This window comes from Dissoconium aciculare (assembly GCF_010015565.1).
Source record: "Dissoconium aciculare CBS 342.82 unplaced genomic scaffold K489scaffold_2, whole genome shotgun sequence".
In the NCBI taxonomy this organism is placed as follows: domain Eukaryota; kingdom Fungi; phylum Ascomycota; class Dothideomycetes; order Mycosphaerellales; family Dissoconiaceae; genus Dissoconium; species Dissoconium aciculare.
The window spans coordinates 1,774,196-1,800,520 of record NW_022984952.1 but is presented as its reverse complement, the minus strand read 5'-3'; the positions used below and the strand labels follow the sequence as shown (position 1 = coordinate 1,800,520).

General features: G+C 51.3%; 12 protein-coding genes and 1 non-coding gene across 13 annotated transcripts; 5 read left to right on the top strand and 8 right to left on the bottom strand.

The window, feature by feature from the left end:
• Positions 1 to 87: 87 nt before the first annotated feature.
• K489DRAFT_117003 (uncharacterized protein) lies at positions 88 to 832 on the bottom strand. The gene has a single exon (XM_033598942.1). It carries the CDS (start codon positions 646 to 648, stop codon positions 121 to 123), a length of 528 nt encoding a protein of 175 aa, XP_033463517.1. The 5' UTR covers positions 649 to 832; the 3' UTR covers positions 88 to 120.
• On the top strand, positions 259 to 384 carry K489DRAFT_t11. Its single transcript has one exon. It is a non-coding gene; the product is annotated as a tRNA-Thr (tRNA).
• Positions 833 to 1,703: 871 nt separating the features above from the next.
• On the bottom strand, positions 1,704 to 4,444 carry K489DRAFT_332451 (putative ABC transporter). The gene is made up of 2 exons (XM_033602161.1): positions 3,793 to 4,444; positions 1,704 to 3,734 (listed from the first exon to the last, which is right to left on the bottom strand). The coding sequence occupies exons 1-2, from the start codon at positions 4,312 to 4,314 to the stop codon at positions 2,046 to 2,048; spliced, it is 2,211 nt and encodes a 736-aa protein (XP_033463516.1). The 5' UTR covers positions 4,315 to 4,444; the 3' UTR covers positions 1,704 to 2,045.
• Positions 4,445 to 4,656: 212 nt separating this feature from the next.
• K489DRAFT_376891 (beta-lactamase/transpeptidase-like protein) lies at positions 4,657 to 6,433 on the bottom strand. Its single transcript, XM_033604019.1, has 3 exons — positions 5,728 to 6,433; positions 5,051 to 5,658; positions 4,657 to 4,982 (listed from the first exon to the last, which is right to left on the bottom strand). The coding sequence occupies exons 1-2, from the start codon at positions 6,254 to 6,256 to the stop codon at positions 5,075 to 5,077; spliced, it is 1,113 nt and encodes a 370-aa protein (XP_033463515.1). The 5' UTR covers positions 6,257 to 6,433; the 3' UTR covers positions 4,657 to 4,982; positions 5,051 to 5,074.
• A 201-nt stretch (positions 6,434 to 6,634) lies between these two features.
• On the bottom strand, positions 6,635 to 8,808 carry K489DRAFT_398748 (uncharacterized protein; the record flags this gene model as incomplete). Its single annotated transcript, XM_033606941.1, has 2 exons — positions 6,635 to 8,215; positions 8,782 to 8,808. 2 exons carry the CDS (start codon positions 8,806 to 8,808, stop codon positions 6,962 to 6,964), a joined length of 1,281 nt encoding a protein of 426 aa, XP_033463514.1. The 3' UTR covers positions 6,635 to 6,961.
• Positions 8,809 to 9,555: 747 nt separating this feature from the next.
• On the top strand, positions 9,556 to 10,099 carry K489DRAFT_367683 (Prefoldin alpha subunit; the record flags this gene model as incomplete). The annotated part of the gene is made up of 2 exons (XM_033602881.1): positions 9,556 to 9,745; positions 9,816 to 10,099. 2 exons carry the CDS (start codon positions 9,556 to 9,558, stop codon positions 10,097 to 10,099), a joined length of 474 nt encoding a protein of 157 aa, XP_033463513.1.
• Positions 10,100 to 11,410: 1,311 nt separating this feature from the next.
• Positions 11,411 to 13,070, top strand: K489DRAFT_351066 (monocarboxylate transporter like-protein; the record flags this gene model as incomplete). Its single annotated transcript, XM_033602439.1, has 3 exons — positions 11,411 to 12,234; positions 12,288 to 12,418; positions 12,474 to 13,070. The coding sequence occupies 3 exons, from the start codon at positions 11,411 to 11,413 to the stop codon at positions 12,872 to 12,874; spliced, it is 1,356 nt and encodes a 451-aa protein (XP_033463512.1). The 3' UTR covers positions 12,875 to 13,070.
• Positions 13,071 to 13,314: 244 nt separating this feature from the next.
• Positions 13,315 to 13,980, top strand: K489DRAFT_407210 (uncharacterized protein; the record flags this gene model as incomplete). Its single annotated transcript, XM_033607343.1, has 3 exons — positions 13,315 to 13,549; positions 13,653 to 13,838; positions 13,907 to 13,980. 3 exons carry the CDS (start codon positions 13,315 to 13,317, stop codon positions 13,978 to 13,980), a joined length of 495 nt encoding a protein of 164 aa, XP_033463511.1.
• A 524-nt stretch (positions 13,981 to 14,504) lies between these two features.
• Positions 14,505 to 15,924, bottom strand: K489DRAFT_116714 (uncharacterized protein). Its single transcript, XM_033598941.1, has 2 exons — positions 15,647 to 15,924; positions 14,505 to 15,381 (listed from the first exon to the last, which is right to left on the bottom strand). The coding sequence occupies exons 1-2, from the start codon at positions 15,821 to 15,823 to the stop codon at positions 14,578 to 14,580; spliced, it is 981 nt and encodes a 326-aa protein (XP_033463510.1). The 5' UTR covers positions 15,824 to 15,924; the 3' UTR covers positions 14,505 to 14,577.
• A 654-nt stretch (positions 15,925 to 16,578) lies between these two features.
• Positions 16,579 to 17,647, top strand: K489DRAFT_351065 (uncharacterized protein). Its single transcript, XM_033602438.1, has 4 exons — positions 16,579 to 16,869; positions 17,003 to 17,210; positions 17,317 to 17,504; positions 17,578 to 17,647. The coding sequence occupies exons 1-4, from the start codon at positions 16,672 to 16,674 to the stop codon at positions 17,593 to 17,595; spliced, it is 612 nt and encodes a 203-aa protein (XP_033463509.1). The 5' UTR covers positions 16,579 to 16,671; the 3' UTR covers positions 17,596 to 17,647.
• A 194-nt stretch (positions 17,648 to 17,841) lies between these two features.
• Positions 17,842 to 20,144, bottom strand: K489DRAFT_376882 (uncharacterized protein). Its single transcript, XM_033604018.1, has 2 exons — positions 19,871 to 20,144; positions 17,842 to 19,811 (listed from the first exon to the last, which is right to left on the bottom strand). The coding sequence occupies exon 2, from the start codon at positions 19,655 to 19,657 to the stop codon at positions 18,293 to 18,295; it is 1,365 nt and encodes a 454-aa protein (XP_033463508.1). The 5' UTR covers positions 19,658 to 19,811; positions 19,871 to 20,144; the 3' UTR covers positions 17,842 to 18,292.
• A 564-nt stretch (positions 20,145 to 20,708) lies between these two features.
• Positions 20,709 to 23,296, bottom strand: K489DRAFT_351058 (uncharacterized protein). The gene is made up of 3 exons (XM_033602437.1): positions 23,096 to 23,296; positions 22,102 to 23,035; positions 20,709 to 22,047 (listed from the first exon to the last, which is right to left on the bottom strand). Exons 1-3 carry the CDS (start codon positions 23,254 to 23,256, stop codon positions 20,803 to 20,805), a joined length of 2,340 nt encoding a protein of 779 aa, XP_033463507.1. The 5' UTR covers positions 23,257 to 23,296; the 3' UTR covers positions 20,709 to 20,802.
• Positions 23,297 to 23,700: 404 nt separating this feature from the next.
• Positions 23,701 to 25,411, bottom strand: K489DRAFT_376880 (alpha/beta-hydrolase). Its single transcript, XM_033604017.1, has one exon. The coding sequence runs from the start codon at positions 24,996 to 24,998 to the stop codon at positions 23,856 to 23,858; it is 1,143 nt and encodes a 380-aa protein (XP_033463506.1). The 5' UTR covers positions 24,999 to 25,411; the 3' UTR covers positions 23,701 to 23,855.
• Positions 25,412 to 26,325: the final 914 nt, after the last annotated feature.

Here is a 26,325-nt window from a genome sequence, read left to right as displayed (position 1 = left end):
AGGTTTGATCTGCAAAAGCCGGGACCTTTTGTTTGCAAGTGCAGCTCAGAAATGAATCACAATGATGCAATTACAACGTTCATCCATGCTCAGAGAGAAAACACTTCTGGGCGGCAGTCACTACTCTCCGTGTACTCTTTCAACGCGATCTTTCACATGCAAGATTGCGGGCGTAATAACGACTACGTCATCGGCGCAAAGTGCTTTTCCTGCTAGTATCCAGTGTATATATAATTTAGATGCGACTGCCTCTTCAACGCCTCTATAGCTCAGTTGGTAGAGCGCGGCACTAGTAACATTCCGACGTTCAACCGAGGTCAATCCGAGGTTGTGCCGGTCATCATTGCGATGCCGAGGTCTACGGTTCGACTCCGTATGGAGGCAGGCTTTTTTGCTGTTTTGAAGGCGATGAGGTGGTGGGAGGACGTCGAGGAGGTCCAGGAAGGTTGGCGGGGTGTTCGGGATGGATGAGAGAGGTGTGAGTTGATTTTTGGTTGAATGGGGAGGTCCAGGTCGTGGAGAGGGAAGGGAAGGTGGGTGAGGGTGATGTCTGGTGACGACGAGGTGACGACGAGGTCGAGAGGCTGACGGTGGATGGGTACAATGTGTCATCCGCCTTCGAGGTCGACGATCAGGCGAGAAGGTCATTGAATAGGTTGGTGAGTGACGACAGGTGGGTGGGTGGGTGTGTGTAAAGCTAAAGGCGAACGAAGGTGGGTGAGTGCAAAGCTGAAGGTGAGCGAGGTGGGTGTGTTGGACAGATTGTGGAGTTGATGGTGTCGATAGACTAGGACCATGTCTATTGAGATATTGATCAAGTGATGAGAGGGCGGCGAGGGGAGATGGCGAGGCCAAGGAAACAATGGCATCACAACATTCAGAGACTGGAAGTCATGCATCATCAATGTGGTTGAAACGATGATGAAATTATGTCACTCACCTGTCAACCTTGGAACCCTTGAAGTGGTCCTCACAACTTGACTTTAGACGAACCTAGCTTGTTCGGATTCGTGGGGATGCGTGATATTCGAACGACGAGAGATCTCAGAGGCTCGCGTCCCAGTGTTGCAGGTACCCGCCGGCCAATACTTGGAGAGTGTCACAGCAGCTCACGAGCTAGATTGATGCCTCTGAGGTTGTTTGCGTCTTGTTCGGCCAGTTCGGACTTCATCCGTCAAGTTCCATCGTTCAAGCGATGACGACGGGCAAGGTATTGCTGCTGCTGGTGACCTGGAAGCGTGACCAATGGCGGAGAAGGGGAGTTGCTGCTGAAGTCGTGACATTGGACTGGTGGGATTTCGATCATGGAGATATTTCACGCTTGATTGCTGTGACACATGTTGAGCCGGATGTGATGAGCGAAAGCAATATGAAAGAAGAGAAGCGTGCTGTCACGTTGAAGCAACGATGAGATTGAAGAGGATACCATGGCATGCATGTTGTTGATGGTTTTGATATCAGAATGCAAATGATGAGCGATGTGTGATGTGTAAGTTGACTTGTGACGACGTGGTCGAGGATGAATTGATAACGCGTCCTCATCACGCGACAAGTTCCCAAGGCGACAGCCTTAGAAAAGATGAGAACAACCATCACTATGATGACGATTCACCTACTGTGTGGGGCACGCTCGATGAAGCGATACTGTGCTACCTGAAACATGTGACCATGCTTGTTAACTTGGAAGGTAGTGAAACGCCAATGTTGGAAGCGGGTTTGATCAAGTCTATGCTTCATGTATATCGCCAGGCAAATAAAGTACCAACCACCACGGGCATCCTTCATATAAAGGTGCATGGAGGCCATGGTCCGATTGCGCCTCAAGGTATGGCGGTGTTGAAGATTATGCTTGAGGTAGATCACCGAAAAGGACTTTGCAATACTCCAGTACTCCTCCATTGATCGGTTCAGATTTGCACCATCTCTGACGACTCCGGCGTTTCATATTGCAAATACTAACGAATTAAAATTCCTCGCCTGGCAAAGGCGATACTTTACAAAAAGGCACTTCATCAAGCATCATCAGCAGAGCAATGCAAATCGACTCATTGCGCTTCACCAGCTTCCAATTCGGCAATCCGCTTCTCCCATTCTGGCACAGCCCGGAGCTGGAGGTCTAATTCATCCTTCTCATCTTCGAGCTGCAGGCGCGATTCCGCATCCAGCTTGGTAAAGACGAAACCTCCTTGACCATCAAACTGCAAGATCCAGTTGTGGTAGCGCCATAGCGATCGACGGTGAGAGACAGTCATGAGCGTGATCCCAAGCTTCTTTGCTTCGTCATACATGACCTTCTCTGTCTCAGCGGTAAGTGAAGAGGTACATTCGTCCATGATGGCGTACTTGGGCTTGTGGTAGAAAAGACGAGCGGCGGCGATGCGCTGTTGGAATCCAGTACTCAAGACATCGGTCCACTCATTCTCCACGTCGAGGGGGTTGATTTTGGCGGCTTTCTTGATCGATCGGGAATCAGCGGGTGTTTGCTCCAGCTCTCTGGACTTCGCAGGCTCCAGCAACTCATCCAATCCCAATGACTTCATAATCACCACAATATCAGCATCTGTGATACCCTTGGCACGCATGTCCAATAAATTGTCGGGATACAGGATCTGTTGTCGTAGCGTTCCCTTGCTGAGATACGGTCGCTGTGGGATGTAGAAGATGTCTTCACTCGGTGGCTTGCGCACTTTTCCTCCGTAGACGGGCCACAGTCCGCCCAGGATGCGGAACAGACTGCTCTTACCGCAACCGTTGGGACCGACGATTAGCAAATGATCGCCTCGACCAATGTGGAATGAAAGTGCTTTGACGAGCACGTCACCATTGGGTGAGACAATCGGTACGTCCACAAATTTGATATCCTCGCCCTCCTCAAGCTCTCCTCGGCCAGCTAAGACAGCAGCATTGGAGTCGGTTGACGCTGAAGAGACGAGTGCCTTTTCGAAGTGGCCGCGTTGGATGTCGGCGATGACATCAAGAAGCAGGCTGACTCTGCTGGTGTAGCCGGCAAGCTGAGTGATCTCCTTGTATGAAAACATCAGTCGTCCGAACGCGTCACTGGACGACAACAACAGTCGCCTGCTGGTGACAAAGTTCTCTGTGCGGTCTCCTGATCCCTTTCCACTGCCACCGCCTGGAGTCTCAAAGAACACCGGCACAGAACAGAGCAAAAGTCCAAGGGCACCCCAGAAGTATTTCACAACAAAGTCTTCCATAATTCCGTGGTAGAGTCTTCGTCGGAGAATACGGTTCACATGTTTGATGAGAGTGAAGTACCCCTTGTCGACAGTGTCCTTCTCCGCTTCATGGCCATCATACAGCGCGATCTCTTCGCTGTAGTCAATGAGACGTGAGTGCTGGAAGCGGAATTCGCCCTCAAGTCGTGCCTCTTCGGCAACGTATTTTCCAAACGGCGGTGTAAGAGCTCTCATAAGGTTGGCGCTCAATTGTACAATCGCAGTCATGGCGAAAAGACCCTCACCACCAACGCTCTTCGACAGGCTCCAGTTGTAAATGACCAAGTCTAGCACCGGTTTCGCCAAGTTAGAATATAGCTCTGCAAGACTGTTGGAAAATTTGGTCACGTCCACGGTGATAAGCTGGTCGGCATTCTTTATTCGATCGTCGAGGGCTGAAAGCGTGTAGAAGGTCATGTCGCCAAGGTATTGGTTGTGAATGTGGTTAGTGAGGCGGGTTCGGTAAGCCAAAGCAAGGCTGGTTTGGTGATATGAAAGCTGCACAGTCGCATCAGCACAGCACAAAATGACCACAACGACGACCGCCCGTCCTTACCATTGAGTTTGTGAATGTAGCAGGTAGCGCGACCAGCATCCACCATACGAGTCCCTTGACGAAGTCCTTGCCTTTGCCTCGCACGAGACTGCTGACAAGCTGACCGTCCAATTCGGCCACGTACAAACTGATCAGGGTTCTTAAAACCAAGAAGACCGAGTGGCTCATAAGCAGGCGCGCCTCTTTGCTTTTCCATGATGGAATGACAATTCGAAGTAGGCGAAAGATGCTTCGGAAGAACTCCATGTTCAACTCCACCTTTTTCTTGCCCTGGCCATCTTCACCAGCAGCTCTGACACCCTTTCGACGGTTCTCTGCTGCTCTTGCTGCTGCAGCTTTCTGCGCCTTGATCGCGCCGCGGATACGGTGGATGAGCGTCAGGAAAAGAGCGACATATATGGTCTGTGAGATACGGGTCCTGTTGTTGGAATAGATGGTGGTGAGATCCTTGAGCAGCTGCTTCAGGGAACGATTTGAAACGGAGGCCGGCACATGGCGCAGCAATGTCGACTGGGCGGCCATCGCGAGTGTGGCGAGTAGTGACAATTCACGAGACCGACAATGTGTTTGCGGACCTGGGTGAATATGTATGGTTGACAGGCGATATCACGCCGTTTATTGGCTACCAGAAAGTCGAGATGCGACGTCCCCAGTGAACAAAGTAACCCAGTTCTGGAGGCATGTGATTGCCGCAGCTTGGCTCACGATGCACTCCGACCGTGCCCGTGTGGAGACGGGAACTAGCGGGCGACCGAAGCTGACTGTCTTCCAATCGCCTGGGGCTCGGGGTATCTTGTACCTCAGGCACCAATCACGACAACATGCCCAAAGGTACTCTATTCATGATAACCAATTGTGCAGCATCTTTGGATCAGCTGTAAGGATGCTGGTCTTACGATCATGTTCTAGGGTCACCGTATTTGATCGCTACACTACCGATGTCGCATAAGTTGTACTGCCTTGTCAATGACACCATTCCGTGTGATATATCACGCCTCTCAGGTCTCCACAAGAAGTGTTCAGTTATACACTTGAGCAGAGGGAATAGGCTCGAGGTCGCATCGCCGCAATCGCGAACATCCTACTTTCCCTTACTAAGTTCGCCTGTGTCGTTATTCCAATATACCACGGGCATAGGTGCAGCGGATGTAGATTCGCAATTGTCGAGACTGGACGACTCGGCGACGATTCTGTATTGTTTGATATCAGTTTATCTGTAATCTTCGGCTGTGCTGGTCTTCACGTCGTTTTGACCGACCTCTTTATCACATATAATGCTTGCTCAACTAAGGATCCTCACAATCTCCTTCCACGCAAGCCATGATAGACTTGTCATGCTCCGATCGATAGCCTTCTCCTGACTTGCCGTCTTTGCCATAACAATCCCATTCTTGCGATCGACAAAGAGCATCTGCCCAAAAATTCCCAAGGCCACGACTGTATCATGCTCCGAGTCCGACACCCAAAATGATCTATATGACTTTCCCTCAAACACACCTGATGCCCAACTTCCTCGCGCAAATGCCTCACGATCACCACCTTGGAATATATCCTCAATCCACACCGCTGGTACAAAACCTTTGCCGCCCTCGGCAACCAACTGACCGAGTCGCGCTAGATCCCGTAGGCTCGCGGAGAGTCCTCCTGCCACACGCGCCCCGCCCGCGGCATCGACAGTCATCAGAGCATTATGTTCGGCTCCCATGGGCTGCCAGATCAACTGCTCGACGAGCTGTGTGAAGGTCCTCCCATCCGCCACCGCACGCTCCGCTACCCACCCCAACAAATCAGTGTTGAGTGAAACGTACTCGAATCGATCGTCAGGTGCCCGGGGAGGATTGACCTTTGCGATAAAAGCACGGAGATCTGCGACTGGAACATAAGCTTGCTGTTCGCCTTGAACGTCTAACTGCTCTTTGGGTATAGGGTTCCAACCTGTAGCTGCGCGATACTCCGGCGAGCCATCGGCGTAGAGCAACCCGGATCGCATGTCTAAACACATCCGTATTGTGACATTTTCGTAGGTGGTCCCGCGCAGTTCGGGAACATATTTGTCGACAGGATCGTCGACTGTCAGAAGACCTTGGTCCGCAAGAATGCCAAAAATTAAGCCGCAGACGGATTTGGTGACAGACATGAGGATGTGGCAGGACGCTTGTGTGTTTTGACGGGGATAGCGCTCGTAAACTACTTTGCCATGGTGGAGGACCAACAAGCCATCAGATTGGGACCGGGCGAGAAAGCCTTCAATGTCAAGGGGCGGTTGGTCGCCATTATGGAGCTTCAGATTGAAGTCAGAAAACGATCGCAGATTTTCCTCGAGTTCTTGGGGTTGTTTGGACTTCGTGATGACTTCTGTTTTCAAAATCTTATCAATGTTGTGGAAAGACCATTGGTTGTGTGGACTCTCGCGCCAGTTGGACAAATCCACTGGTTGAACGTTGTTGGGCTGCGAATCTGTCATGGTTTTCTGTTAACTGTACTTCTTGTCTTTGATGAGTTCCGAGTTTCACACGAAAGGCAGGGCCGTCTTGACACTTTTTAGGCCTCGACACCTGCTACTTGAACGTCCGGGTCATTCCAAGGTTGTCACAGCAAAATGATAAGATAACCCTAGGACATCGAGGAGATAACCCCAGGGTCCGATCATCGGAGAGTGAGCGATAGCCGCACAAGGTTTCAACTGAAGAATATTGACATTGTGGCCTCACATACCCTGTATGGTGCTTCACAACATGATAGTGATACTACGTCAGATCGTTGGAAACAAATGTCATCAGGATATTCGGAAAGCAAAAAAATGAGTTCAGTACTTTTATGTAATCTTGAAACCAAGATCCTCGAGCAATACCAAAACATGAAAACCCTCTTCCGAGTCAATCAACCGCATCGCCAGGCGGGCAGGAGACGTCAGGACCAAAATCAAAACAAATCGGCACAATGGCCTCGTACATTCTGGATTCGCATAGCGCAAGAAGCACAAGAGAAAAACTCGTTCGAACAGTCGCCCATCATTCGCCGCGAAGCGAAGAGGTCAAGACTGGTGAACGAATGTAATGATAACAAACGTGTGGGGCAATTCTCACCACTAGCATAATGATCTGTGGAGCAGGCAAGCATAGAAAGCAGATACTCGGCGACGAGAGTGTAGAAAAAGCAATAGAAAGCTTTACACAGTAGAGCCGGCCAGGGCGCGGGTCTTCCACTGGTCGCGTTCATCCTCAAGCTCAGCAACACGAGCCTGGAGCGCAGCGATGGTCTCCTCAAGAGTGTCACGCTCCTCCACCTTCTTCGCTCGTGACTTTCGTGCAGCTGCGGTGTTTCGCGCACGCTTCAGTGCAATGGGGTCACACTGGTCAACCATGATCGGAGGCAAAGGCTTGTCACGCTTGCGAGACTGGACACCAGCGACGGTGGAGTGTCGGATGGGCGTGCTGATCATGGGAGATGAAGAGGGCAATGAGCTGCGCTTGTGGGTGGACTCGCCACCAGGGTGAACAACGATCTGATTCGAGGGTACACGCTCCATTTTGATAGGTGCATGTTCGATGTTCTCCTCTGGGAAAAGCGAGGGGTAGTTAAGAGATTCCAAAGAGTCAGTGAAAAGGGGCGAAGTCTGGTACTCGTCTGCCGGAGTCTCGAGGAAAGTCGATCCAGGGGTGCTCAGATTCGTGAAGGTTGTAGATGGAGGCATCGAATCCTGAAATAGATCCTTCGGAGAAATGGTGGCGCCGCTGACAGCGGGCGCACCAGTGAAGGCAGCGAAGTTCGTGTCAACGTTGACTGATGACATGAGTTCGAAGTCAAAGCTTCCGTTGGTAAAGATGCTGACGTCGTTGTCCATTGCGAGGTCACCGAAGGTACCGTCAAAGGCGACGTTTACGTCTGAATTTAATAATGTTAGAGATGAGGAAATAGTCGAAGTGAAGGGTGAAGAATTACCGGCGCCTCCCATGGTGAAGTCTGGGAAACCTGTCACGTGCTGAGGGTGTGGAATGACGGGTGATATTCCTGATGCACCGGTCGATGTGGAATGGAAGAGAGGAACGGGCGGACGAGTTGGCCGAGTAGAGTGTGTTCCGTTGACGGATGGGGCTGAAAAGGTCTTGTCGTTCGTGAAGAACGCCGCAGAGTCGGCGGAGCTAAACGAAGATTTCGGCGTCAGATCGAGCGAGGAGGCTCGAAGCGGAACAGCAGCTGTCGGGGCGGGAGACAGAGTTGCTGAGCTGAGGAACAGTGGAAAGTCGCTGAAGTCGGGTTGTGGCGTATGCCGTGATCTTGCTAGTGGTGAGGGCCATGATTGTTGTTGAGAAGCCGTGGTTGGCGGCGGTGGGTTGTTCACGGGCGGGTCTGGAAGACGAAGCGCGTAGTGAAGGTCCGAAGACACTTCGAAAGTGGAGAAGAGATCAGATGATGTTGATGACTGTATGGTGGGCAGCAATAACGTCAATCAACAGGAGGCAGCCATTTCTAACTGCTTCGTGTTGAAATTATTTGAGTGTGTAGTTGTTGGGATGGAAAGGTTAGCGGAAAGAAGAGGAAGGAAAGTGAATCAGGTGCGGAGTAGCAGGCTGTACAAGTACTCCACGACAATCCGGTGTGAGGCAGCCCTCTCAGGGTGGGAGAGTGCAAATGGAGCCTTGGAATGGGTGAAAGTGCGGCGAGCTCCAGTGGGGACTGTCAGCACGGCAGCCTCCCGCACGCGCTAAAAGTATGACTCTTACTGCGGTCCCTAAATGAGCTTAGTTTTTGTTGGTTCCTCGTCTCTCTCGACCGTAGGGCGTTCCACTGGACACCACCGATCTCTGATGCGAAAATGAGATGCATCCACACCTGCTTTCGTCGTATTTCTCACGGCAACAACCCAGATATCCATCCTTACCTAGGTACGCACGTTTCACTACATCTGCGCGATAGCATTCATGTCGGCAGAGGCCTATTTCTTCTGGAGTAAAAGGGCATTTCACGGCGTCATAATGATACAGATACCGTTTCCTGGCTTCGTTTCCATGGCATTATGGGCGACTTCCTTCGTCTTGATTACTACGATTGTGGGAGACCTGCAACATTTCGAACGCGAATGCAGTGCGATGGCGCAGTAGGCTCCACTCTCCAAGCTGGGTGTTTGATTCGGGACACCGCTGGCTGGCTTGCGACTGCGCGTTCGGAAAGGCTCAAGCACGCCGCGGGGCGCAGGCTATGCCACAAATTACCCAACATCTCGACCCCGGTCAATGGCGACTGCATTGGGTCCAGTCTGTTCGTAGAGTTTTATTCCAATGCAGATTGACGTCCTCTCTCAACGACATCCCCTGTGATCTGCTGCGATCTTTGGCGAGTGGCAGTGCGCCTGGAGGAAACGAATTTAATTTCGAGTATGACACATACTGTACGTACTTGCGGCATAGTCGAATCGCAGTGCTCACGAACACATACACGTGCGCCCAGGCATTTGACCTATGATCGGGTCAAGGTACAGTGCTACGGTCCGGTAATCGCGGCGCTCCATGACTTGGCATGCCTTTCCTCCTTCTCCCGGGCTGCTGGCAAAGATCCCATTCTGCCCTCACACCTAGGGACGGTGCAGCCCGGTGTGAGGCATATGATGCCGCTCGGGCGCCGGTCAAATTTCGGCTCGCGACACAAATCAAAAGTTGCGGGCCCAGGTGCTTATCGATAAGATTTTTCAGGCACCTACCGCGCATTGCACGAGAATCGTAGGATATCATACAGCCAGCATCGCGGAGTGCATGTGCTTCGAATATGGCAGCCAGCGAGCGAAGCCAAGTTGACTTGGCGCAACTCTCTGCCCAGCAACTCTCACAAGTGAAGAAACAGCTCGACGATGAAGTACAACACTTGACCGGATCATACCAGAACTTGCGGGGCGCCCAGCAGAAGTTTCGTGATTGTATTGTGAGCATCAAAAATGGCGTTGCCAACAGTGTGAAAGGTAAGCAGCCTTATTCTCCGTTGTCCCGAAGCTCGATTTGCATGGGTGGGAGGCTGATTGCAGAATGCAGATAAACCGCTGCTCGTGCCCTTGACGTCTTCGCTCTACGTTCCCGGCACCTTGGCGGACTCGGATAATGTCATCGTGGATATTGGCACCGGCTTCTACGTGGAGAAGTCGACTGATGACGCCGAGAAATTCTACACGAGCAAGATTGAGGAACTAGGCAAAAACATCAAAGATCTTGAGAACATCGTGAATGGAAAGGCAAACAACCTACGGGTGGTCGAGGAGGTATTGAGGCAAAAGGTTCTGGCGGACCAAACTGGCAAGCCCGGTGCAAGCTCGTCATGAGGCGATCGTGGATTGCAATCGCGCAGCCAGCTATGCGATTCTCGGGTCATCTAGGCAGTAGGACGTACGAGCCCATCGCACGCCGGGACAGGCATTCTCGGGCTTGACTCTTCGGAATATGCCACAGAGCAGTGCTGCGTGCCGAAGAACACGACGGTTAGACTGTTTTACTTGCGGGACGAGAGTACCAGGCCGCCACGATATCTGTGCCCATGAGGGTATGAACATACGAATGTGCTAAATTTCGCGAGAGATGCCCGGTCACTTCCCACCACATCAATGGGCCCTGTTCAAGGAAGCGATCTCACATTCACTCAAGGATAGCTGTCGTTGTGTTCAATGAAGCGTTCAACACGTTGGGCTAGGATACCGCCCGAAGATTGATGTCACGTTTTGCCCAGTGTGGCATTTGCAGCTGGATTAGGCACTGATATATTCACTGTAAATCCTCGGGCCTTGAATTGCGCGCCTAAATATGCTATTCGTACGATACCACGCGGCACTACCAGCGAGTATGAGCGCGGGAGCCTCGAGTGATATGTACAGGTTTATCACCTTCGAAGGTTGTTCTCGGTTTGAAACGTGCTTGATATATTAAGATTACAACGGGAAACAGGACGCTCGCAAATGACATCAATAGCGTGAGGAGCACCGCGTAATTCCATCTCCATTATGCTGCATTTGTCGGGCCACTGGATGCGGGGCACATAATTGCGGGACACATGGTTTCGCGGTTCAGCCATTGGAGATGGCATTTGAGGCATTTGTTGCCTGTATGGGCCGACAGTTTTCGTCCGGCAATGAGATCTGATAATGTGCGCGAAAGTTGATGGCCGATCACCGAAATTAAGGATAACGCAAGCTTGTAAGCTTGCTAGCGAGTAGAACAGGAGTGGTGATGCCCACCTGCAGGTGGTAAAGGTGCCCAGGTGGAATTGACAAGAGGTGCAGTGTTGATCACCTAGACAGTGCGGCGCGGCCGACAGCACATTTATAATCATCGGGCGGGACGGCTAAGATCTTAGGTGATCTTAGGGCTAAATTTACCACGAACGGCAGCTGATCTCTTAATTTTTGGCTGATCAATTGATGGGAGCTTCTGGCGGGAAAAAGTTGACCGGTTTTACAATAATAATAAGAAACATCGAGTCCGCCACGGCTTGTAGCGTTATCTTTGAAAGTATATGGAATAAATATACGTGCTACGCTTCTGCACAAATTGGCGTTGAACGTTCTCTTCGGCCTACACGCCTCATCCCATTGGTCGACTCTGGGCTATCGAATGAACAGTCTGAAGTACCGAATGCAAATATGTCCGACGCTTCTGCCCGAGAGAGGCATGATGTTCTCGATGCCCAATCCGACAAAGAACAAGACAAACAATCATCCGAGTCGGCGCAACGACCCTCTGACAAGGCACAGCCCGGCATTGCAGCCGAGAAATTGCCACAGGAACAACGACGAGATTCTCTCAAGGCATGGAAGCGGGTAGCAGGCGCTTGGCTGTTGTTCTTCGTTGCCTGGGGACCCGCTTTGTCATACGGATCATTTGAGTCATATTATCGAGCGGAGGTCCTTCCTGACTACTCAGCATCATCATTGGCATGGATCGGCGCTCTTTCGACATTGCTCCTGGTGAGCTCCGGCGCCTTCGCTGGACCGCTCTTCGATCGGGGCTACCTCCGGACAGTCCTCATCTGCGGGTGCCTTTTGGTCGCCTTCTCTCTTGAAATGCTTTCGTTGTGCACAGAGTACTATCAGATCATGCTGGCCCAAGGTATTGGATATGGTCTTGGAAGCGGTCTAATTTACGTGCCTGCGCTGGCCTTTGTGACCGCATCATTCCCGCCCAAGACTCGAGCATACGCAGTGGGCGTGTTGACCACCGGAGCTGGCGTTGCGGGTGTTTTGTACCCGATCATGTTCATCCGTTTGATCCCCGAGATCGGCTTCGGTTGGACCATGCGACTCTGGGGATTTCTCACCCTGGTGTTAGCTGTGATCGGCATGGTCCTCGTGTGGGACGCTCCAACTAAGACGACACGGCCTAGGTCTCTTATTGAATGGACTGCATTTACGGAGTATCCCTTTGTGATATTTTGTCTTACCGGATTCTGCCAGTTCTTGGGCTATTGGTACTGTACCTGAAACTTTCTTCTGTCTGTGGCGTGCTAACGAAGAAGGGCAGGATCCCACTCTTTTATGTGCCCGCCTTTGCGGAGTCAAGACTCGGTGTCTCCGATGCGGAGTCCATCTACTTCACTTGCTATATTGGTGCAGGTTCCATCTTCGGTCGGCTTTTGCCAACACCGCTCGTCAGTAAGTGAATGCGAAACATATTCATGCCGAAGACGGCCGTTGACATTCTGCGAAGCGATATTTGGACCGATACCTATCATGTTTGCGGCCACATGCTCAACTATGGTAGTCTTGTTCTGCTGGATTGCAGTGAAAAGCTATGCCGGGTTTGTGGTGTGGTGCCTTGCTGTTGGATTTACCAGTGGCTTGTTCGTCAGTGTGAACCCAGTGGTGGCTGCGCTGCCCATGATATCGCCACCTGAGGTGATCGGTACAAGATTCGGAATCGTCTGGTTCGTGACAGCATTGGGTGCATTAATAGGCACTCCAATCGCGGGTGCGCTGGCGAATCCATCCACAGGCGACTTCTTGAAAGCACAGATCTTCACTGGATGCATCATGTTAGGTGGAACATTGCTCATACCGGTCCTATTCTATGCGGATCGACGATTCCAGCGACGAGGAGCAATGAAATGAATTGTTTCGACTTTTGAGGACATTTAAATTTTGTTAGATATGATAGATGATAGAACGAATTCTGGCAATTCTCATTGTATGCTGGCAGATGGACAAGCGCCGCAAAGCGCAACCATTCATGGGCAAGAACCTCGACTAGGGGCGACTTTCGTACTATGTGGTGGAGTCTTACGTCCCGATGAGCCACTGTTCAGGCAGGATATTCTAAAATTGGTCGTCGTGGGTCGCCGCTGTACATCAAACGCGTAAAGAAAGATCCATTAGGTTCCAAGGTTGTCAAATGCTTCGGAAACTAGCGGCAAATTCAAGGCCCTGCAGGAACGTCACAACTCAAGAGCTCCAGGGCTCTTATCATCCTTTGCCCAGGCAGCATTTACCTCAAGGATATCGCGCTTTAGGCAACCACTGGCTGTTGTCGAGTCGCCTCTTCTCCACGGACCATGTCTGCCGATCACGAAGGAGACAGTCATATGCTGTCTTCATCAGAATCTTCACCGGAAGTCGAGACTCCTCAGAAACAAATCACAGCCGACCCCGCTACGCTCTCGCCGCCTGCGTCACAGGCTCGCGGCGGCATGACTTCCGGCGCAACCGCATTCGGCGCATCCATTGCCAATTCCAACGGCAAACGACCATTGAACACAATCAGCAACGAGATCGACGACGAACGCGAAGGTGGGTGAGAGATATCAGAAGAATATGAACGTTGCTGCGGAAACTTTGGAATATGCAAGAAGTAAAGGACATGAGCCTGACAATCGCATTTCTCCAACGATAGAGCTTGATAGCATGGCCAACAACGCCAAAAAGCGACAGGACTTTCCGACGAAGACCCATCAGCGGAGCGGGTACACTTGGTCGCGCGCCGAGGACGAGCCTGGCTTCTCCTGGTTGAACGTGAAGGCAGTGGACGAGGCTGCGCGTGCATGGGAGAATCTGTGTCACAAAGAGTTTATGATCAAGAGTGGGTGCCTCAGAGAAATTGACCTTGACATAGGTGGATGCTGGGACTGACGACAGAATTTCGAATAGATCGCTACGGAGATATCTTCGACATGGTGGACAAGGAAAAGGCCAAGATTGACAGAGCCAGCAAGCCGCAATGAAAGTCTGGACTGGGATGGACTCGACCAACAAAGGAACAACAACAACAACAACAACAACAACAACGCTCCGAATTTTTGAAGAATGTACGGCGCTCACACTGGATGCCAATTACAGCATAAATTTGAGACGAGCTTGACCCCATTCTCCAATGCTAGGCGCACTCAGTCCGAGGACGACACCAAAGCGGAGATGCCGTATCGGATCACGTCTGTAAGCGAATTTGGATTGGCACGCGGAGAACCACTCAAGGGCTTTTTTGTGTTATCATATCCGACCCACAAGGCTCTTGGAGTACCTCCAAAGATGAAAGCATCTTGCAATTGTAAACAGCGCCCAAAACGCCTCAGAAACGAATTCGTTAACATCGTCCACGGATGTCTGCGAGGCGGCCAAAGCTCATCCGCTGTGAGCGGACTCATCGTCAATAATCAAAGAATTGAAGTCGATTGAGCTATATGAACAAGTGCAGCGATCACGAAATGGGAGAGACAGGCTCGTATCAGTGACCAAGGATGGACTGAGAGTGCAGAATTCTTAGAGAGCACAGCAGCTTCAAAGCTCCCTAGGTACAGGCGCATCAACAATCATGTTCTCTCTCAGGCATGAGGCCATACAACTTCAAACTTTTCTCTGAGATCTTCTGGATGAACATGTCGCCCGGTTTTGTCTGCGAAACGGCTGGATATTCGCTTCCACGTTGACTCCGTGTCATGGTTCATAATCTGCACGATGATCCACAACTCTTCACCGGTGAACATGTCGTCTTCCTCGAGAATGGTAGGTGACCCTACTTGTGCGACATTACTCGCGGCTTGAGTTGTCTTCTGGTCTGCCTTCTTCTGGTCAGTTTTCTTCTGCGCATCCTTTGCCGCTGTTGCTGCTGGTTGCGCCTTGATGTCCTTGCCCTTCTCCTGCTTGTCAGTGTGTTTCTTGCCATCCTTATGAGCGGCGTCTTTGGCTTTATCATTCGATTCATTCGATTTGGGCTCAGGATTTGGCTTGTCTTTATCCGCATCAGTGTCGTCTTTGATTTGCCTGTAACGGTTCAACAAGGTCTGCTTGGATCGACCCAGCTCCTTCGTGATCTCCACCCAAGTCTTGCCCTCCGCCTTCATGGCTTTCAGCTTGGCATCTTGTGTCGCAGTGAAGTCGGTGACTTCTGGTTGCTGAGCATTAGCATCCTTTGGCGGAGCTGTAGTCGCGGCTTGTTCAGCCTTGCCGGCGGTCGCTTTCGCCTTGTCGTCACCTTTGATACTTTTCTTGCTGTGCGTTGATCCAGCTACACCAGCCGATCCATCTCTTTTATGTTTGTGAATCGCGATCACGCGCCTGCCTCTGTGATCAAGTTTGATTTCGCTCCAAGCAATGCTCCCGCCGATCATTGGAGGTGCGCCTGCTGCCTGTCTAGTGTTAGACTCAATGAGATACGCTTGAAAGACTGGTCTCGCAAGTCCCAGGATTGGAAACATGTTGTGTCTTTGTGTCTGTGACAATGGTGGCAATGGGCTTCAACCATGACCGAGCTAGCTTTTCCTTCGCTGGACTGCTTGTTTATGTATCAAGCATGCTGCTTTGGTATCACGAGTGTCGGCACGTGAGAGTGTCGTGATTCTCACTTTGATCAAGACTGTCACAACAAAAACATGTTTTCGTTGCTGGGCCTACCTTTGGCGCTACAACTTTGTGGATTGCGCTCTTGGAGAGTAGAGCTTCAGCCAAAGACACCTCTGGGAGAGACTGTGGAGGGAGAAGATTGTCGATGCGGGTGACCTTCGCAGCGACCTTGGTCGCGAATCGCGTCATAATGGCTTGCGTCCTCACATTTGTAAAGACATGGATCATAGGTCGAAATGATGACGTTCAGGGGAGGTGAAAGGAAAAGTGCCCAACCCGGGACGGCCGACGACCTTCTTGCGCACAAGCTCATCTTTTGCCGCACAGTTCAATTCATAGAGCTTTGTTTTCACATACCACGGCCTTCTTGTAGCCCACGTGCGCTATTGAAACTTTGACAATCATCCTACACCTGCGGGCATTGACACGTATGCGTCAGAACACTAGCCAACACAGTTTGAAGGAATTTGATCAACTGCGCGGACGAGTCACCAACCGCACGGAAGCTGGTTTCACGGTGCGGAGATTGGCTCGACAACAGCGCTGCAAATTCCTTCGATTGAAGATAGCAGGTCTCATATGGATATATTTTGATCGAAAAATCATGTGGCAAAGATGCAGACCACGTGCGATCCGTTTCGTTGTTACTCGGAGCATTTCGCGATCATGTTCTTTTGTCGTTTGTAGTGGGCGTGTTTGCCGTCGTGCATTGGACGTGCGAAGTTTTTCAACGAGCGACAATCGAAACCGTACTGCAAGATCATTGAGATGAGTGTATTCCTTTTGCGGCATCGAATACTCCAGGGCTATAGATGGACCGTTAAGAGAAGCGACGTGAGGTCGCAATATGTGGACTGTGAGAGTGGTAGTTGGCCAAGATTCCGGACAGTATGCATTACTGTGGACAAATGCACAGCCAATCGGAGCGGCTAGGGGTCCAGACAGCTCGCGTGTGAACACGGAACAATGGATGCCACCTATTATTACACCAGAAATCTTTCTGGGCTTCATCAAAGGACCACGACACACCCGAACACAATTCCCGCTCGCCAGCGTTCAACAACCCACGATACGCCATGATGGCGGTCATCCTCTCCTTTCTGCTGGCCATCTTCGGTCTCCTTCACATCAGCAATGCGCATACAGTTCTGTTGCGGGCGCATTCCCGCGAGTGCTTCTTCGAGGACCTTCACACCGATGACCAGATGACGGTCACTTATCAAGTCTCTGACCGAGAGTCTGGCCCCGTTGGAAACCTTCACATCGACTTCTGGGTATGCACATTTGATTCATGGGATCTATTCGGAAGAGGACGTAGAAGGAGTTGTTCGAGATGAAGGACATTGGACGAAAGGCAGAAGGAACATACATCGGCAGGACGCAAGGCTGATCATAATAATTATCCAGGTCCAACTTCCAAATGGCTACTACCAAATCAAAGACCAGGGTTCTGGCTCAGGCGATTACTCCTTCACCGCACCTCAAGACGGCAGATATGAATACTGTTTCAGTAACGAGGCTTGGGCTTCATACACCAAGGAAGTTGCTTTCAACGTTCACGGTGTTGTCTACGTCCCCGCGAGCGACATAACCGCCGACCCACTCGAGAACGCAGGTACGTCCCTCCTATGCACCCCATTGATGCCCCGCGCGATGCAAATGAAGGAAGCGTGGATTCAGTCAAGCTGACAGATCGCTCTCTACTTTTCTACGCATCACAGTCAAGACCTCCTCAGACCTTCTCGGCCTGATCCGCGACGAGCAGTCCTACATAGTCGTCCGCGAGCGCACTCATCGCAATACTGCCGAGAGCACCAACTCGCGAGTCAAGTGGTGGAGCATCTTCCAGCTAGCCGTGCTGCTGGGCGAGGGTGTATTCCAGGTGTGGTGGCTGAAGCGCTTTTTCGAGGTGAAGGATCCCAGTCGACCTTCTTTCAACAGAGGCGCGTTGGGCTGACTTACTTTCTTCTCTACTCTCACAGGTCAAGCACATAGTCTGAAGGACCAAGCTGGACAAATTTTGGATGCACCCGGTTTGCCGCCTCTGTGCCCTTACCTTCTAGCCCTTTTTGACGGCCGTGATAATGAGATACCGCGACACGCTTCAACTTGCACCTCGTTTCTGTGTGTCCAAAAGTACTTTCGTCCCCAACTATGTCTGCACCGCCTGGCAGCAGTGAAGAAGAGTTCCTGCAAACAATATCTCCCATGAATGATGTTACCACCGGGAATTGGAACTCTCAGGACGAATTCAAACCAACGTATCGAGTCCTCGGGATCACCATCAGGACATGGACACATGCCTGGCTCCGGGAAATTCCACGTTGATACGTAAAAATTCATTGTATTGTGTTCGCGTGCCGGTCATCTAAATCCTTCCTATCCCAGCGCCAGAAATCCGCCTTGTCAACTCAGCCTGAATTCAATCCCAACGGTCACGAAATTCCCAGGAGTACTCTGCAGAGGGATGCGGGCCAGACGGGACTGCGTGAGACTGCCAACCCACTTTAAAACATGTCCCCCTCCAGAAACGCCGCGTCTCATTTGTCACCCCGACCACATGGAGAAATTATTCTCGCGCACCCAGCATCATAGTTTCGCCCTATACGAATCATTCATGATGTAGTTCTCATAGCTTTTCGTCTTCAGATGCAACAAACAGTTATCTGGCCGTCTTATTGGTTTCAATTACGGACATCAACCTCCATCTCCGACCCGCACCGGCCCACCTCTCGCGTCGCCATGCGATATCTCTGGTGTTGCACCGCGCATGCCTTTAGTCCTCGCGTCACCCGTCCTGTTCGTAGCTTGAGGCTGGTGTTTCTTTGACCGTTCCTCGTTCGTCTGGAGGCGTTCAAATGACGGCGAGATCGTCGATTCGGCGCCTGGTGGAGTTGCAGAGATCGGCGTTTCCATCTCGGCATCTTCTGGAAACTCACCTGTCTCGATTTCCTCATTGTCGTCCGCCATGTCTTGGTCACGTAGGGCGGCGATGTCCGGACCGTCGGTTAGACCCCCTTCATGCAGAACAGCTTGGTCGGCTGTCCATATCCGACATTCGTCTAATTCATTGACATCTGTGGGTCGCATCCGTAGCCATCTCATGCGAGGGCCCGTTTGAGCGATTTCAGACACGCGAAAGCCGTAGATTCGTGGTTCGTAGATGTTTCCAGGCCCGATACCGGGCGCGAGGTTCCGGGGCGAGATACCGTTGATTTGTTCAGGTTGTCTAGGAATCGAGACGTTGTTGGGAAACGCAGGATCTAAATTCGATGATGCCATATTAGGTTGTTGCGAAGCCAAGGAAGAAGATAGTGATGATCTCGCTGTTCTGTCCAAAGGATTTGCGGAACTGGAAGTCGCTGCTGGAGATACTGGCATCTCTGGAATCGGTGGCGGTCGGTTTTGACCGCCCACGTCGAGGTCTGGAAAGGTCATGAAGAAAAGACAGCCGAACGTGGTGCCAAAGAAGGCGCCATCAACAGTTTGAAATCGACTGTTTGGCGGGCTGTACACATCGAGACAGGAAGGGCAGTACAGCTTGACTGTTTCTTGGCCGGGAATGTCTGAACAACCGACAGGTAGCACTTTCGCGCCATGGCAGAACACTCGTGGGCACTGGCCGAAGTGACCTAGCTCATACTTTTCCGCCATCTGCTGAATTCCAGGTCTGCTGGTGATGAATCGTTGATGTATGAGTCCGTAGAGCATTTCGGCAGAGCTTTCTATCATGCTGAGATCGCTGGGAATGCGAAGATGCCTTCGTTCGACCGCCGCTGCAGCAACATCGCCAGCCCTGCGGTAGGCCCCTCGTACGCCAGCAATATCGTCCTCATCCTCGTCCTCATCCTCTTCCTCCTCCTCTTCTTCCGTAGCGTCCTCTGGCTCGACGTCAAGTATCATCTCCAACGCCTCCTTGTACATGGGCACCTGACTTTGCAGACCGGTGAGGTTGAAGTCATCTTCAATGAACTCTTCCGATACCTCGGCGAAGTACTCGTGACCGACAAGGGAGCAGAATGCCGCAATCCATGATTCCGGCGCTTGAGACGATGACGACATGCTGTTGAGGTCGTCGAGTTGTGGGTGCTCCAGATCGTGCGCTTTGGTATAGAAAGCAGAGTCTCGGAACGCGTGGCTTCATGCGCTGACTCGGAACGTGGGACCCAGCGACAGTCTCTTCTCACCACCTTCAGAGAGAATGCGGCGGTCGCGCCTGAGAGCAGCGGTGCTGTGAGCGGTATGTTATCTCGTCGCGAGCAGTACGACACGCACCGAGTGGACTGCCTTCAGCAGTCGACCGTCCTGAACGCGATCGCTAGTGGATGTATCACACGCATATGAAAATGACCTAGCAGGATCAGACTAGAAGAAAACGAATCATTGGTCCTCCTCTGGGCGCGCAGAGGATGTTACAAACGACCACGTTGCCGGGCAGATTGCAACGAGAATTGCGAAAGAAGATTTTGAGGAGCGAAGAGACGTACGATTGAGATATAGGACTGCAAGGCTTTGTCACGGTGTCAACGCAGCCATCAAGCAGCCAGTGATGTATGTTATTATGTACTGTACTGTCTGGAGCGCAATAGCAGCAGCAGCAGCGTTGAACCCCTCCTGTTTGGATGCGTACAGATATTGGGTGGGCAGTGTGTGCGCTCAGGCAGACTGTCCAAGGCTGCTGCTTTGGAAAATCAATGAGACTGCTCGTCCACAGTGTCAGGCGTTGGCCGTCCCGCCCTTCGCTAACGACTCGGTTGACAAGGAAACCTCATGGGACAATAGTGCCTATTGTTCATGAGTCTACGAGGCTGATCTGCACATACTGTAGAAAGACGATTATTGCGGCATTGTATACACGAGAATAGTGCCGGTGATGAAGCAGCGCATTGTCTGATTGCGCAGTACCGCGCAAAGGGTATACCCCGATAACGAATCGATGGAGGTTTGGAGGGGCATCGTCTTCCTGCGCACCCCGTGTGTGAAGCCCGCCGCCCTGACAAGCCACGCGGATGCGGTGGTTTGCGAACGATCTTCACTTCATCGAGAACACGGTCACGTGATTGATACAGAGGTAAACATCCCAAGGTTGTCGACGGTGTCGTCAGTGAGAGCAATCTGCCAAACACGTAACATGAATTTGGAATCTCGAGGAATTATCTCGTATAAAAGTAGATCTCGTGTCGAATCTGCACTGCATCATTCAATTTCTAAAACAGCTCCTTGAAAATATGTCGGAGATCGTCCTCGCCCATCAGCGGTCCAGATGCTCCGTTGACGCCCAGATAGGCCGCATCCTGTGACGGTCCATCACCGATATTCGCTTGATAAACTCCAGCCGCTTCGAAGAGACTCGTCAGGTCATCCGCCATGCCCTCCGGACTTACGCTGGCCACATTCATCCACCTCCCGGGCGCCGAATTTCGATAGTTTATGGCAATCTCGTCAACATTGTGACCGGCGAGGCCAGCCATAGCTACCGCTGCCGAGTGATTCGGGTCAAAGTCCGCCGTTGTCGTGCTCGCTTTTGAAGCTGGGACCAAGGCTTTGTCTTTTGCACGATCCTGTTGCTGGCCCAGGCCCAGCCGCGGTGCGAAGTCCTTCAGAACACGGATAGTCTTCCAGAGCTTTTTGCTCACCCAACTTCCTTTGCTGAAGCCTCGAACTAGGTCGAGAGCCATGAAGAATTCTTCCCGAACCTGATCGGCGAAAACAGCAGGAGTGTGACTGACGGCCAAGAACAACACAGCCAGTGCCGACGTCAAGAATGCGTTGAAGAGCACTTGTTGTGTGCGATAGATGTCTGAGGTTTGGTTGACATGTGTTAGCACGCGCATAGTATCCTTGGCAACTCCTACCACCGTTCGAGCTTGCTCTCGGTGCTGCATTATGGATGTCGCCGAGTGCAACACGCCTCTATATATCTGAATGCGCATCGAGTTGGTCCGTAAGTACATTAATATCCGCACTCGCTGCATTGGGCGCGATACGCCTGTCTCGATGCTCTTTGTCGGCTGCGAGGGATGTTCGTAGCGGAATTCTGCTGGTAGATTCTGGTGCCATTGCAAGATTTGGTAGTCTAGGAATGCCATGTCCTTGGTCGTGGATGCTGAATTGTTTGTTGGAACAGTCGCGACCGTCCGCCACACCTCGCTACTTATAGCAGAGTATTGAATCATCGCACATAGATAGGGAGATGTATCCTCTGGTTTAGGCACATTCGGATCAATGTCGGAGTCTTGTAGAGCGAATGGCATCCCTGTGCCAAAACTCCACCGCCGGTCTAAAATGTAAATTGCCCAGAAAAGTGACATGAGATCGGAACGTGCTTTCTCATCCTTAATTGCGTCGTAGGTTTCGCGGCGATGCAGCCCAAGCTCGATACACATACGAGCAGTCAGACCTGTCAGTCGCCAGGCCGCACCCTCATCATCACGATGAAATTCGAACATAGCCTAATAATCTGATCAGCTCTCATCATTTCAGGACCGGACATGCTTGTTGCCTACCGCCATGGCTAGAATCTGAGCATTCTTCTTGGTGACGCTGCTAAGGACCATACGGTCGATAGCGGGCTGAACGGACTCAACGAGGCGCAAACCGAGCTCACTCCTTCCCGAGGCTTCTACCGTCATCGCAGCACCGAGCAGGAGTTTGAGAAGATTGGTATCCTCATCATCCAGACGGTCAGATCCAGGTTCGTTTGGCTGAAATAACCCGCTTCGCCTGACAGCGTCCATAAACCTGTACAACTTGTCGACGAAACCTACCATCTCGTTGATGTCCAAGACAGGATACATAAGGCCGATTTCGTCCTCATACACCCGGCACAGACGGAGCGCCTCCTCTTTCGTAACTGCCCAAATGGGATCCTTACTTGGATGTATGCTGGCAGTGAATGGCCCATGGTGTGAAGTTTCGGGCGGCGGGCTCTCTGGTGATATGTCTACATTGCTAGCGCCGTCTCCTTTGACTCCCTGACAAATTATGCCCATGGTTTGAAGGCTGTTTTGCGCGACTCCAAAGTTGAACTCTGTACTAGTTGGACCGCGAAAGGTTGATTGGGAGTTTTGCCGTTGGCTCCTCGGTGGTCCAGGCGACATGGAAGCAGCGGGCAAAGGTGAAGTGCTGATTGACGTGTGTGGTGCGCGGCTGGAGGGATACGGCACTGATTGCAATGACGGGTCGATAGGTGTATGGGCGGGCTGCTGTAGCAGTTGAGCTCTCTGATCCAAGTGGTCTCGCATCGCATTCATCCCGGAATATAGATCAGCTACCTGCTCCTGGAGAGCGATGATATGCGCCGCCATCTCTTTATATTCCTGCGAGTCCTTGAAGGCACTGCAGCAGTTGGTATTGTACACGCATTCCAGGCTGAGGTTGCCACAACGCTGACACGGCGACTCGCCATTGCATTTTATCTTTCGTCGCTTGCATTCGTTGCTTCAACGTCTAAAGGTCAGTGATCGTATTCACTTCGAAGCATTTCCTGAAAGCGCATACCACGCGATGGACACATAACGATTGCGACGCGATCGTTGTGAGGTCTGGCCACCATGCTCGTCCTCAGCCTTGCGTTTGAGGCCATTTGGACTGTTGTGCTCATCTTGGGTTGTTTGAAAGTGTTGTGCCATTTGCGCAATAGATTGAGCATGTGAATTCATGACGCTGGCTCATGCCGGCATACAGTGCGGTATGATTCCGACAATAATGGCGACGGACAGCTACTGTTCTATACAGCTCAGGGCTGATGACCACCTGGGCTGTGATGAATTGCGGCACAGCATTGTTGAAAGCCCTGGAGGGTCCAATGTCAGTGCAAAACAAACACACAGGCCGAACTTTGGGGTCTGTGTGATGATTGACTTTAAGAAACTCTTCTAGCAGCTCGCGATATTGTCGTCGAACGGGCGGGGATAATATGACATTTATCATGACTTGCATAGGTACAGTACCCACTGCATAACATATTCCGTGTCATTCATGCCTATCTACCTAGGTAGGTAGATACATAGGCTTGGAAAAACAATGCGCATTCAGCTCGGTCAAAACCCTCCCGGGCTCCAAGAAATGCACTTCCGCTTCACGAAAACGACCATCAAATCGACATCTGAGTTTATTGATAATAAAAAGGGTATATCTATTACACACACGCAAGCTAGACTGAAATTTTACAGGGGATATACACTTTCCTCATATACGATGCGGCTGAACCGTGTTAAGTGTGTATCAATGCCCCAACGACGGGCGAGTCGAGCGCCGTTCATTTCGGTCCCTTGCCATTTTGGATGAAGAAGTCGTTTATCTTCGCGTATGTGAAGGGGTGAGAGTACTCGAAGTTCAATCCGTGTCCAGCGCCGGGAACAATGGTGACTTCGAAAGGAGCGGCCTTCTGGAAGAACTGCTTAGAGCTGGCAGGAATGTTGGGATGGCCGGTTGGGGCAGCAAGACAGTTGCCGCCACAGAATGGAACGTCGCGCTCGCCAGTAATGATCAGAACTGGTCCTGCAAATGTGTTGGGGGTGGCGGCTGCGCCACCTTGAGTCAACAGCTCGCCAATAGTCACAGGCTGACCAGACGCGAAGGCGTAAGCAAGGATCTTCGGGTCGAACGAGCGAGGCGCAAAGAAATCTGTCATAACACCGGTCCCATCGCCACCGGCCAGATAGCCCTGGGGGTACTCCTGGAAGGCCGGGTTGCCGTTGGCCTGGACGAAACCACCGCCAAGGGCAAATTGCGCAATGAAGCTACCGTTCTGCGAGAAACCCGTCAGCGCGATACCATCGCTGATGTTCGGGTACTGGGCGGTGACCAGGTAAGATTGCGCAGAGCCGAACGAGTGACCAACGTGGAATACTTTCTTAAACTTTGGCACGCTTTTGATTGAGCCGGCGCGGAGATTATCAGTCAAGGCCTTGAGCGCAGCAACTTCAAGGAATACCTGAATTTCGTTAACGGGCTCGCCGTGCTGAGAATGCGCGACACCAAGGCGATCCCAGGTAAAGGTAGCGAAGCCATACTGGTCAACGGCCTCATTCACGTAAGAGTAGTTGTAGTTGTTGAAAGGGGCATCCCAGTAGCTGCGGTCGAATCCAATACCGTGGGTCAGAAGTTGCACGGCATTCGGGGCTCCACGGTCAGGCTCGCAATATGTGGTTGCAAGTTGGTATTTGCCAGAGACCGTGGCGTAGCCTTTCAGAACATTTGCGGTATAATTTTTGCCGCCTTGTGTATAGTCGAGAAAGAAGTTGGTCACTTCAATGTTGTTCTGTGGTACCAGTGCCTTGGCATCAAATAAGCCGTTTCGTGCGCTGATGTCGACAGTGACCGTGATGTTCGTGCAACGCTTGGCTGATACAACGCCAGCAAGGGACGCCGCAATGGCGACAGCTGTGAACAACTTCATCTTGTAAAGTATAGTCCAAAGAAAACAGTGATAGTATACGGGGGATGGGGATTCCTGCAAAACTCGGGCATGACCGATTGGCTCGACCTATGTATATGTCCTAATTGCGAATCAAGTGGATGAACTCATCTCGAACGTCATCGTGAACGTATCAAAATACAGAGTTGACCTCCAAAGACACAATATGACGCATTGCCATCAGATACTGCTGCAACATTGACTGTTCTTCAAGCTTACACTAGTGTAAACAGTAGCCATCGCGGTCAAAATGGGCTCCCACACAGACCGATCGCGATCCGCTCGAGCCGGAGCGGAGAGCCGCATAGTACTGTACTGAATCTTGTGCAGTCAAGCCAAAATTTTGATGCAAACGAACCTAAATTGAATGAGCTATGTGGGAGCGTGCATCACAGATCGCTCAATGCTTTCTACGAGTGAGGTTCTGGGATCGTGATTTCCGGAATTGCCGGTCGTGAGTTCAAGCACAGATTAAAGTTTGCGCCAAATGCTTATAACCTTTGCCCTCAGCAGCTTAGCCTTCTGTTGGTAGAGCATCATGATGTCACAAACATCAGATCTATTTGCAATACTTCCGTGAATACAAATCTACTTAGGTACCTACCTAGGTAGGTAGCCAAGCAATGTATACAAAGTCGAGCACGTGTGTGAATCATAGCAACATGGTCGGCATGTTCATTTGATATCCGCCACTCAATAATCAGCTGTTGCTACCGACAAGGTCACAGCCACCAACATTGCTATTAGAGAAACGATGTTGGACATGCGCGTCCTCAAATGTTGGTGATATCGTATCGAGACAGCTTGGATAGCCAACCGTCCTGGAGCGCAGGCAGTTCGCGAGGGAAATTCAAAGTCGAATGGCGTCTGGATCGCTAGGTGGTGTGTCAGGGGTAGCGTCATGCTCTTGGCCTCGACTTCTTTTTTTCCATCATCACTTTTGAGGCCATTCTCAACATTGCGAGACGATTTCTGTTCTCCGGGGCATGTATCCTGGTGATTAAATGTTGCAAGGCTGATTATGCTCGACTGCAGCCAGCAGGCAGTACGATAGTGTTGTCGCAACTCTTCAGTGTTTGTGTCATCCCTTTGACCTTCACTATATGAGGCACTCTCTCCAACATCTATTACGTTGTCGCCGATGCACCGCAAATACGCTACACGGATACTACTGGCTCAAGAGCATTGATCCTTGGAAGCAGTGTTCGATTCTGAACTGTTGACACTTGGCGGTAGTAAACAACAGGGTGGTTACTGGAAAGCGATGTCATCTCGCGGTTATTTTGGCGAGGCACCTGGAGCAGCAAGG

Excerpts from the sequence above, each read along its gene's own strand:
- K489DRAFT_117003 (XM_033598942.1), bottom strand. The coding sequence starts at position 648 with ATGACCTTCTCGCCTGATCGTCGACCTCGAAGGCGGATGACACATTGT.
- K489DRAFT_332451 (XM_033602161.1), bottom strand. The coding sequence starts at position 4,314 with ATGGCCGCCCAGTCGACATTGCTGCGCCATGTGCCGGCCTCCGTTTCA. Across the intron at positions 3,735-3,792 it reads CTACATTCACAAACTCAATG|CTTTCATATCACCAAACCAG; the intron begins GTAAGGACGGGC and ends GCGACTGTGCAG.
- K489DRAFT_376891 (XM_033604019.1), bottom strand. The coding sequence starts at position 6,256 with ATGACAGATTCGCAGCCCAACAACGTTCAACCAGTGGATTTGTCCAAC. Across the intron at positions 5,659-5,727 it reads GGAGTATCGCGCAGCTACAG|ATCTCCGTGCTTTTATCGCA; the intron begins GTTGGAACCCTA and ends TTCCAGTCGCAG.
- K489DRAFT_116714 (XM_033598941.1), bottom strand. The coding sequence starts at position 15,823 with ATGATCCATGTCTTTACAAATGTGAGGACGCAAGCCATTATGACGCGA. Across the intron at positions 15,382-15,646 it reads ACAAAGTTGTAGCGCCAAAG|GCAGCAGGCGCACCTCCAAT; the intron begins GTAGGCCCAGCA and ends AACACTAGACAG.
- K489DRAFT_351065 (XM_033602438.1), top strand. The coding sequence starts at position 16,672 with ATGATGGCGGTCATCCTCTCCTTTCTGCTGGCCATCTTCGGTCTCCTT. Across the intron at positions 16,870-17,002 it reads ACCTTCACATCGACTTCTGG|GTCCAACTTCCAAATGGCTA; the intron begins GTATGCACATTT and ends ATAATTATCCAG. Across the intron at positions 17,211-17,316 it reads CGACCCACTCGAGAACGCAG|TCAAGACCTCCTCAGACCTT; the intron begins GTACGTCCCTCC and ends TACGCATCACAG.
- K489DRAFT_376882 (XM_033604018.1), bottom strand. The coding sequence starts at position 19,657 with ATGTCGTCATCGTCTCAAGCGCCGGAATCATGGATTGCGGCATTCTGC.
- K489DRAFT_351058 (XM_033602437.1), bottom strand. The coding sequence starts at position 23,256 with ATGAATTCACATGCTCAATCTATTGCGCAAATGGCACAACACTTTCAA. Across the intron at positions 23,036-23,095 it reads CGTTATGTGTCCATCGCGTG|CAACGAATGCAAGCGACGAA; the intron begins GTATGCGCTTTC and ends TAGACGTTGAAG. Across the intron at positions 22,048-22,101 it reads CTCAGATTCTAGCCATGGCG|GCTATGTTCGAATTTCATCG; the intron begins GTAGGCAACAAG and ends TCAGATTATTAG.
- K489DRAFT_376880 (XM_033604017.1), bottom strand. The coding sequence starts at position 24,998 with ATGAAGTTGTTCACAGCTGTCGCCATTGCGGCGTCCCTTGCTGGCGTT.